Raw genomic sequence first — 10,602 nt, forward strand, 5'->3', positions numbered from 1 at the left:
CAGCCATAAGCAACAACCTTGTATACAAGCCCTTGCTTTCACCAGGCAATTACATGTTCTTTGTATCACAAACTTTTCATGCAAATCAGAAGGGGAAAGCCAGCTCTGCATTTAAGTACCAGTATCCTCAATTTCTGCTTAAGGCCACATCACCTGTCAAGGAAGCATTACCTGAGAACCTACTTCCAAAGAACATCAGAGTAACAGCCAGCTGACACAAACTACTGCCGATACACTAACCAGAAGTACTGCAGCAGTATGGTCCTGACACTATGCAAATTCCCTACTGGAAGGCAAACTGTTTGCTAGAAAAATATTATGCTACTTGCTTATTTCAAAATAAAACAAGTAGTATGCAATGAAGCATTTCAATTTTAAATCTTGAGACAGTAATATTTTTAAATACTGTACTTGTGTTTCAGTGGTCTGCAGGTTTTTTTATTTGCAGGTAAGCTGGGCATTAGATTACATGCTCCAGCTGTAAAGCTGTTATGTCAACTATCAGACTTAAAATCCAACTCATCTTTTTTATACTCAAGATTTCCACTTAACCCTAGAAAAGTCTTACAGACTTCTAACTTTACAGCAAGTTTTTCTTTTCAAGGACAGCCAGCAGGGAGCACCATATTCTAGTCTCTGCAGGAATAGCTGCATCCCTTGTTAAAAAAAGCTGAAAAGGTCACTAGTAACATCTGTTTATGTCTTGTCTTAGTTACTTGGTTTGATTCCACTTCTGGTTCCCATTTGTTCAAACAGAATTTATTACAAGAAAGAAAGTTTTCAGATTTTAGCTTTAATAGAAAAGTGAAAATCAAAATTGATTACTGCAACAAAGTTTATACTTTGTGCAGCAGCACTTTCTACTTCTAAATCTGAGATTGGGACTACTCTGCAGCAAGACAGGCAAATCACATTATAGTTATTGCCTTAAAATAGAGGTAAACCAGTCAAAAAGAGGAGAGCATATTACTAGCTGGTCCCTCTTTAGAGGCAGCTTTGTTGTTTTCCCTCCACAGCTTGTAGAAGTCTTTAGCCTTTTTTTATATATAAACAAAAAGGCTGCAAAATTCAGACTTTGCAATGGTAATTTAATGTCTGTCACCTAACCTGTCTTTCAAGAACCTGTAGAAAAGTCTCAGACTCAAGACAGTGAAACATGAAGTGCAGCTAGCTTCTTGCACACCTCTTAGCTTCCTCCTGCCATGCTGTCTAGACTCCCAAGCCCTACCTGAAACCTATGCCTCTGGCTTATCCTAGCAGAGCCCTACAACACAGACACTAACACAGTTAGGCTGAGCCTCTGTGCTTGTCTAGAGCACAAGCCACCAGCACAGCCTCCACAACAGCTGGGGTTTTCTGCTCAAGTTCTTATCCACAGCCTCCAGGCAGAAATGACTGCAATTTTTAGCTGCCATTCAACTGCAAATGAGCACAACTACCAATACAACCTTCTAGTTTTAAGATTAAAAACTTTTAAGCACAGCTCTTCATCTATCAAGGTACTGCCATGAACTAAGTTCTGGGAACAGCATACTGGCGTTTTACTAACACATAAGCTGAAGAATGGCACAAGACACTAGAGTACGCCTTTTTTATTTCAAAAGCTAGGATAGCTTCAATATCCATGTCACGGTGAATCAGAACACATGTAAAATACCTTACAATACATTAGATTCCAAAAAGGTACCAAAAAGTACAGTAAAATTAACACTTCCGTTACAGGAAATGTATGACACAAAAACAATACAAAATAAAAAGGTGGAAAGTGACACTGGTTCCCTAAGATGCATCTCATTCTGTACAACTGGAGTAATGCAGAGTCCATAGTTAACTCCAAGAGGCAGTCCCTAGATGCAGAGCTGCAGCTTTAAGCAGACCCTCAAAATCAGTTTCAGTTTAACCTATTAATAAAATCATTAATTAATATCTTCAGCAAGGCTGAAATTTACACACCACACTGTCTAGACAACTAGTTTTCTGTAAGTATTAAACATGTAAAACATTTCCAGGGAGCTCTTCCAAGTAAGATGCACATTTAACAGGCCATAGAAATTTATTGTAAAGTTAAATTTGGTACAGAACTGAAATATCAATCTACAGCATTGTATACAAAACCTATGCAGTCATTTTCCAAAAGAGACCATGCCACTGCATACCTGAATAAGTTTGATCAATATGGCTTGTAGTTATTCTGATGACCACCACGTCTTGGTGTCTTCCCATAATTTGCACTGCCTTGACCTATGAACAAGAGAACAAATGCATTAAACTGCTAATTAGTTACGCTTGCTTATACCCAATACAGTTCTCTTTACTTACTGTAATCATAGCCTGGTCCATATCCATAATACCCATATCCTGAATAATCATAGCCTCCATAGCCACCATAACCTTGCTGATAGCCGTATCCTTGATTCCCATAACCCTGGTTCCAGTAATTGCCATAACCTTGATTCCAATTTTGACTTTGAGCTATAGAAGGGAAAACCATCCACAAAATCCCATTTTAGTACACACAACTTATTTAGAATGTGTCCATACTAAAGTAGTGTGTGTGGTACTTACCACCGCCTCTTCCACCTCTGCCTCTTCCTCCATAGCTACCTCTTCCTCCACCACTACTGAACTGTTGCTGCTGGTATACTTCTTTTGGCTGTGCTACCTTAATCTCGCACTGAAAACAAAAAACAAGGAAGAGTGTGTATACTGTCTTATGGCAGCAGCACCCAACCTAGCAACCTAGGAAAGCCAGAGGTTACTCCAGAGGCAAAGGAGGTGTACGTGCTGTGCTCCCTCATGTGACCAGGACTAACGCACATCCAGAAGCATCATCTGATTTACTGTGCCAGCTGGGCAAAGGTAAGTCATTATTGGCCATTCAAAGCAGGCCACTGCTTCCAGAGTAGTTTATTCTGCCAATTCCCTACTACCAACTTCCCCATGGAAGAGGAAGGTTAGTCACTGTGGGCCATACAAAGCAGGCCACTGCTTCCAGAGTATTTTAATAGTGCCTGTTCTCTACTATCAACACCCCCATGGAAGAGGTGCTGAGGCCACCTCAGCATAGCCACCGCTCCTGTAGGAGCCACAAGTCTGCCCTCTATCCTGGCACAACCTCCAAGAGGAGGCTGTTGCTATTGGATTGCTTCACCTGAGTGGCACTGAATGAACAAGGCTCTGAGAAATGCACCAGAACAAGTTTTCCTGGCAGCCTTCATACACAAACAGGGAGCATCTGTATTGGACTGTAGAGTCCTGCCAACACTTGAAATCAGCATTTATCAAGTACTAAGGAACAGCTAAAACCAACCGGAACTGACACTTTAAGACAGGTTCCCAAGCTGCTGTTCAAGCTGTGAGCCAGCTTCCCAGTTCCTGAATCTGTGCACAGCCAGAGATGAGCTGCTGCTCCTCTGAAAGGAACACCTCCCTTGACAGTAGCACCTGAGCAAGCCTGGCTTGGAATTCTTAACAGAGGAGCTTTAAGGTAAGCTGCTCTTTTTATTATCACTGTAACACAAAACCAAGCCGTATTCACAAGATACACAGATATGATTTCTCAGCTCCCTTTGCACATAAGCATTCATATCTCCTGAAAAAAACCCATCACCTTTATTGCTAACTACAGTGTCTTCTCAACTACCAGTGCATTAGGTTTGCCAAAGTTTATTCTGTGCTGTCAAGACCAGTCTTAAACTAAGTGCAATCTAAGCAACTGTCAGACAGCATGACCAGATCTAACAGGGCTTTAAAGTTAGCATATGGTCAGCACTGGCCATGGAGCAAGGCAAGAGGGACAGCTCCAGCCAGCACACATCATTTGCCTCCAGTCCTCATTAGCTTGACACATGAGTCTCTTAGCTAGTCCCACAGATGAGCGCTGTCAGCTGTGCGGAGCATTCCCACCACTTTCACAGTGGTTCAGCTGACCAGGTACAAGTTACCATGAGCACACATTTACTGGCTGGATCCTTCTATTGGGTTTACATTACAAGATTTTGGTAGCAGCAGGGGGCTGTAGGGGAGGCTTCTGAGAAGAGACACCAGAAGCTGCTCCTGTGTCAGACAGCCAGTTTCAGCTGGCAGCTTACAAAGTTAGTGTCTATAAGCCTTGAATTTATGCAAGTGCCCTTTGCTGAAAATAGTTATGTATTTTTTGAAATGGCTTGTACTGCTAGATTGATTCATAAATAAGCCAGTTCTTCCATATGTATTTAATGAATGCAATTAGATATTTTACATACAAAAGCCTCTAAAAGTATTAAAGCCATAAGTATTGGCAAAGAACCTTGGTAGCCTCTGTGACTGAGCTTATGGCAAAAAAAAAAAAAAAAAAAAGGACACTGCAAGCTGTCCTTACTGTCATTTGGGTACCTTGAAATCAGAGGTCTACAAAATCCTTTTTAGATTATAGATGTAGTGGTATTATGCTTGATAACTTGGACAAAAATTTACAAGTCAAAGTCTCTACCTTGCTTCCACTGACGTTATGGAATTTCTTCTCCAAAACCTTCTTCACCGGATCCTCTTCCTTGAAAGTGATGAACACAAACCCCCTCCTTTTGTTGGTCTTTGGATCCATTGGAAGTTCAATTGCTTCAATCTGAAGACATGAAATACTATTTTCAGACTCATATTTTAGCAGAACATTTAAGTGCATGACATCTGGGACACTGAAACAGTGAGTTTCCCATCTAAACATATTACGCAACACCAAAGTTGCAGTATTCTTCCTATCCTAACATTGGCTTTCAGACCAGAGGTTTCAATTTTACAACTCTTAATTTTAACTAAGACAAAATAGTTTGAGTTAAAGATAAGGGTATCTAAATAGCAAAGGAAGTACCTAGTGCAGTACGTGCCTTCCTTGCTCCCAAGATGGGAAACCTCTGGATCAGTTACACAAGGTGTGATACATCTGAAGTTAACTTAATTTGCAACTTGCAAATTATCAGTAAACTAAACAGCAACTGAAGACTACATATTTCAGTTACTAAGGTAACATTACACACCTCTCCAAACTCTCCGAAGTATTCCCTGATTTTCTCTTCTGTGGCTTCTGGGTTAAGTCCACCAACAAATATTTTCTTCACTGGATCCTTTTTCATTGCCATGGCCTTCTTCGGGTCAATTAGTCGTCCATCTAGCCTGTGTTCTTTCTGTTCCAGAACCTGAAAGATAGTTTGATAGGATTAACTCAAGCTGAAAAGTTTCCCCTAGAAGTTAAGAATCTGAAATATGAAACTTAAATTCACCTTTTCAACACTCCCAGGTTCTTTGAAGAGAATAAATCCAAAACCTCTGGATCTTCCTGTGTTAGGGTCCATCTTTATCGTACAGTCGGTTACCTCACCAAATTTGGTGAAGTAATCTTTCAAGTCTTTTTTGCTTGTATCCCAACTGAGGCCGCCAACAAACATCTTCCTGAAATTTCAAAGAGATAAGAGCTATTTAGATTCAGAAAGTACTACCAAAAAGCATATGCAGCAAGATGCTCATAGTGGTACACACCTCAGCAGCATTGTCAGAAACAGGACCAACTGTTGAAAGGTAAGCATTTCTGCATCTTGTCAAAAGCTAGTGATACTATATGAGTCCCCAAGGGCGAGTCCTGTCCCAGTCTTTTTGAGGGAATTACACAATGCACCCTGCAGTTTGTTACCACCTATAAGAAACAGCAAAAATTGCCTAAAGTATTCCTTGCCATTCCTTATGTGCTTTCAACAGTGTTCTGTTATTTGCAACAACGCAGCATTGATTATCAATTACCATCAACTCAGTTTTTGCAAGAACCCAGGATCATTCCTTCTGCTTTGAAAGCATTCAGGATAGAATAAGGCATCAAAAGCAAAATACTTGAGCTCTTTTAGGGTTTGGACAAATGGCTTTTAGTCTTATGAACAACGTAAAAAATTTAAACCAAGTATCTATGACCTCCAAGAACAGTCACATAGAACAGATGGGACTTTGGACCTGCCTTAACTACTGTGTTGGGCACTTCTTCCTGCTTAGTGACTGAATCCAGTTCTGTCTTCATCAGTGCCACAGCACTATCTCCACTATTAGTTTTTACTTTCATGAAAGGCCAATACAGTACTTCTCTGCCCACTCTGCCACACAAAATAGCCTGAGGCATCTCAAAGAACTAAATACTAGTGAAGGGCACTACAGATGTGCAGCTAACAAGCAAAACTTAGATCAACTTAGAGCGCTTTCCAAGTGCCTCACTTCAAATGAAAACATTAATACCATGGCTGTATTTTCTATTTTCAGAGTTTCCAAGGTAACAAACTCAGCTTTTAAAAGCAGCCAAGCTTTTTTATCTAACTACAGACTAAAGCAGTTTAAGTTGTCATTATTCTGTTTAGATGCAACCTACATTTGGCACTAGGAGCTAGCAGCACTTCAGAAACTAGATAGTCTTTAAAAAAAACTACTTGTAACTTCATTTGCTACAGCTAGCATCCATTTATGTTCAAAAGGCAACATGAGAAAAACTGTATGTGCCACGGGTTTTTTTTGCTTTTTTTTCCTTAAACTAGGTGAAACCATATCCTTTGTAGGCTAAACCCTTATTTTTTCAGAAGATCAAGCTGTGCACTCTTACCTGACAAGTGCAGCATGATACACAGGGTCCAAGTAAAGCCTGTGTGCTTCTTGCAGCCATTACAATAGAGCCTTACAGAAAAGGCCTTACGAAGTTTACTACACCTTTCAATAACAGGTGAAAGAAAGGTGACTTGATGAATTCCTTCTCATCACAACAGCCTACTGACCAAGCATGACTGCTGTAATCTGTACAGACTGACAATGGTTTCCCATAGCATACCCTGTCATCACTGACTACACTTACAGAATGATCAAGAGAAACTCAGTGGTTGGGGGATGACAGGAATTTGTCTGGAAGCAGCTCTAGCTGCTTTATGCCGTGGGGATGGGGCTGCGGTACACACATAGATGTTGCCACATGCTCAATTCACCTGTTACCACAGCAATAGATATTAGATACTACACTTTGTAATTTACAGTCCTTTGTTTTGTAATTGGAATGACTGACACCTACATGGATTTAAGTAACATAATATAGAGCCTTTGAAATTAAGACCAAATTCCTAGTATTTGGCTTTGCCTTCAGAGGCCACACAAAGTGAACAACTGCACTCTTAACATGTTTTCTCCTTATTTTCCACATAGGTCAATCCCTCTAAATAAATGCTTTTCTTAGAAGTTTCATTTCACACGGATTGGAGGTTGAAACTTGTCACCCTCTATGCAAGAAAGGGAAAGGGTATCACCCACATTTCAGAGCAGAATACTAAATGTAAAAAAAAAAAATTTCACACAGCTAAAAGCCTGGTTCTCAGTCTTTCTAGTATCTGTAAAAGATACATCCGGCCCTAGCTTATAGGAAACTTGTGCAAGTCTTACTCCTTCCCTTACAGCCAAAATCTGTTATGCTACTGTGGCTTCAGCTCTGTTCAACCTGAGAGGTCTGACCCTCTGGTTCAAGGCCCAGGCATAACAAAGGGAGTTCCAATTAAATATATGCAGTAGCTTGAATAACAAAGACCCACTTGAGAAACAGGCAGGTAATTTTCAAGTCAAGCACGTATACTCATAAACAGACTAACTGTTATAGGAAATAAGTGACTCTTGTACACAAGGATGCCACTATCAAAACACAGCGAAACTACACTGACTCCTCCAGAAACCGCTCGGAAGAGATAAGCCGTTTTCTGACAATGCTGCAAAGAAGTACACCAAAATAGCTCTTACTGGTTTAAGCACACCGCGCATCGTCTCAGTCATGCTGGTTTTCTTTTACTCCCTCCAAAAATACTTAGCCTACCCCGACTAGCTTCTAACGCCAGGATTATTTTTTTTATACGCGTTACACAAAACCTGTTCGCATTTACACCGACACCGGTGACCACCGGTCGTGCAACCCCAGAAAAGTTTAAACCAGTCCACCCCACCCCCACGACAGAAAACAACTCCTTCCATCAGCTCCTTTCCTTAAAAATGGAAAGGATGAGGAAAACGCGGGACGCGAAGCGAGCCGAGGTAAATCCCCTTCCATTTTACAGCGTGAGACGGCAACAAACCCTCTCCCCGCCCCTCCCCCAGCCACCACATGGCGCCAACAAAAGGCAGCTCCAGAACAAAGGAAGCGCTGGTGCTGCAGGGCCTCCGGCTCACCGCCCGCCCGATCCCTCCGCAGCGCGGCCGCCCGCCGCCCTCCCCCGCCGGGCGGAGCGGGGGCCCAGGGCGGCGGAGCGCGCCAGCCGCCCGCCTCGCTTCCGCTCCCGCCGAAGGGCCCCGCCGGGGCCTAGCACATGGCGCCCGGGGCTGAGGGAAGGGGGGGGGCCGGGACGCGGCCTGCTCCCGCCTCAGCCCGCCGAGGGCGGCGCGGCGCTTACCCCGCGTCCTCCTCGTTCTTGCTGGCGTTGATCTGGTCGCCTTCGGCTCCGTTCTGGCTGGCGGCCGTCCCCGCTGGTCCCGCCGCCGCCGTCGGTCCGGCTCCCGCCGCCGTTCCTGCCGTCGCCGCTCCGCCCGCCGCCGCCGGAGCCCCGCCGGTTTCGGCCTGCTGCTCTCCGGCGTTCTCGGCCGCTTCGTGCCCGTTCTGGGTGGCGCCGGCGGCGGCCGCCAACTGCTGCTCCGTTTCGGACATGCTGCCCCGTCCGCAGAGGCGAGAGGGACGGCAGACGCCTGCAAGAGAGGAGGGCGGCCCGCGGGTCAGCGAGGCGGCTCCCCACCGCCGGGCCGGTCTGATCCGGTCCGGTCCCGCCCCTCCCCCACCCCCCTTTTCCGCCGTCGCCATCCCGCTCATACTCACTTTAAAATCCGCTCCCAATAAAATCCGGGCCGGCCGGAATCGGATTAAAATGCCCCACGCGCTGGAGCTGACACCCCTCCCCGCGGCGCTCGGCTGCTCCGCACCGGCCCCACCGCCGCCACCTCCTCCTCCCCCTCAGACACGTACTCTCCGGCCCGGAGTCGTAACGCGTGGCCGCCTTTATAGCGCCGGAGCCTCAGTCACACACCAGTAAAGCCCCTTCTGGTTGGTCAGGGCCGCCTGTCAGTCAGGCCGTTCGCGGTTCCTGTTGGCTGTGCCGCGGCAGGCGGGCGGGGTGGGGCGAATGGCGGCCCGCGGGACTGGGCTGGGAGGGAAGGCGAGGGGAGCGGGAGCCGCGCGCCTTTCGCCTCGGCGCTGAGGGTGCCCGGGCCTCGGCCCGCCGGCGAGGGGAGGAGGGCGGCCGCGGAGCGCCCCGGCCGCTGTGGGGAGCCCGGGCAGCACCGCCCTCCCTCCTCTCTTCCCTCCCTTTTTCCTTCGGGGGCCCGCGGATCCGGCGCGTTGTCCCCTTGTGGTGGGCGGGGACCGGCGGCCGCCACATCGCCCCGGCGAGCGTTCCCCGTCCTCGCCGGGCGCCTCGGGAAAATCACAGGCGTGATAAGGAGGAAACCGAGCCCCTGAGGGTGCGGGGCCCGGGCGGGAGAGACAGCCTGCGCTCCTCTCTAACCTTGTTCCGTCCCGGCGGGACCCGCCAGAGCCCCGCAGTGGGAGCCCAGGCCCTCGGGCCGCGCACGGTGAAGTTCCGGCAGCGGGCCTGTGACTGCAGCGCGGTATTTACTTACAGCGTTGCTCTGGTTTAACTTAAGGTGTGGTATGCACTCTGAGTCAGTTACTCAGTCGGTACAAGAGATTTACTTAACGTTTCCATCTCTGCTGGTTTTGCAACCAAGAGGACCAGAATTTGTTGGTTTTTGTGGAAGCTTGAATTTGGATATTACATAACTCCAGGAGCTGGAGCCCTGAGCATGTGCCTAGGCCTCAATTCCTTTTGCCCAAGGATATATCAACCTTGTTGACAAAGTTGTGTGTGGAAAGTGCAGAAGACAACTGCTCTTTGTAATCATACTTCAAATTCCTGAACAGTGTACATTCCTAATGCCCGACTTGCCCACGTCAGGGACAGAGTTTGGCTCTTGGATAGACAGCCAAAGCTTACTGCCACATCTTTAAAAAAGTTAAGCCCTTTGCTCATGAGCACAAAGTAATAATTATTACCTAATTTTCTGTAGTAATGAATGCATATGTTATTACTTGCTTGCTCCACCCTCTGTCAAATATCTCCTCTGGCTCAACTTCCATAATTTCATCTGCTATTACAATCCAGAAAGAGTGCACATAGCTGCTTCTGAATAAAAATAAATAGTGGGGATACAGTTTGTTAAGTAATGTAGCGTAGGATCCAGGCTGTCCTTCAGTGAACTGCTTTTAGAGCATTTTTTATCCTCTACAGGATTCATTTTCTGAAGCAGGAACATGGTAAAACAAGGCACATCGGGTTTGTTTTGTAAGCTTTGTAGCGGTACAACATGCAAAGCTTCAAAGATGAACACAAAAGAAAATCAACGTGGTATGTTCAGGGTAAGGGCGTGAATTGGCTTTTTTTTTTTTTTTTTAAATAAAAGCATTCCTTTGTTTCAGGCTATAAGCCAGACCTCTCAAGGGGAAGACTGGGGGGAAAAAAAAAAAGGAAATTGTGCTTAGTATTGGAAGATTGTATGAAAAATAGCCCCCCACTACAGCCAAGAATT

General features: G+C 45.5%; 1 protein-coding gene across 10 annotated transcripts in view; it reads right to left on the bottom strand.

Annotated features, from left to right (window-relative positions):
* The window catches only part of HNRNPAB (heterogeneous nuclear ribonucleoprotein A/B), a 30,801-nt gene extending 21,808 nt beyond the window's left edge, over nt 1–8,993 (bottom strand). For 4 of the 10 annotated variants that reach the window (XM_086759277.1, XM_086759274.1, XM_086759275.1 and 1 more), the window contains exons 1-8: nt 8,837–8,993; nt 8,421–8,709; nt 5,256–5,424; nt 5,013–5,171; nt 4,472–4,603; nt 2,566–2,674; nt 2,320–2,472; nt 2,157–2,241 (exon numbers count right to left, since the gene is read on the bottom strand). In XM_086759277.1, the coding sequence (XP_086615403.1) occupies nt 2,171–2,241; nt 2,320–2,472; nt 2,566–2,674; nt 4,472–4,603; nt 5,013–5,171; nt 5,256–5,424; nt 8,421–8,671 (1,044 nt within the window). In that variant the 5' untranslated portion in view covers nt 8,672–8,709; nt 8,837–8,993 and the 3' untranslated portion in view covers nt 2,157–2,170. Of the gene's footprint in view, nt 1–1,577; nt 1,902–2,156; nt 2,242–2,319; nt 2,473–2,565; nt 2,675–4,471; nt 4,604–5,012; nt 5,172–5,255; nt 5,425–8,420; nt 8,710–8,836 lie in introns of those variants that run through there. The other 6 variants (XM_086759283.1, XM_086759280.1, XM_086759281.1 and 3 more) reach the window with 3 other exon arrangements.
* Nucleotides 8,994–10,602: the final 1,609 nt, after the last annotated feature.

The sequence above is a fragment of the Chlamydotis macqueenii genome, chromosome 14 (genome assembly GCF_036417535.1).
Source record: "Chlamydotis macqueenii isolate bChlMac1 chromosome 14, bChlMac1.mat, whole genome shotgun sequence".
NCBI lineage: Eukaryota > Metazoa > Chordata > Aves > Otidiformes > Otididae > Chlamydotis > Chlamydotis macqueenii.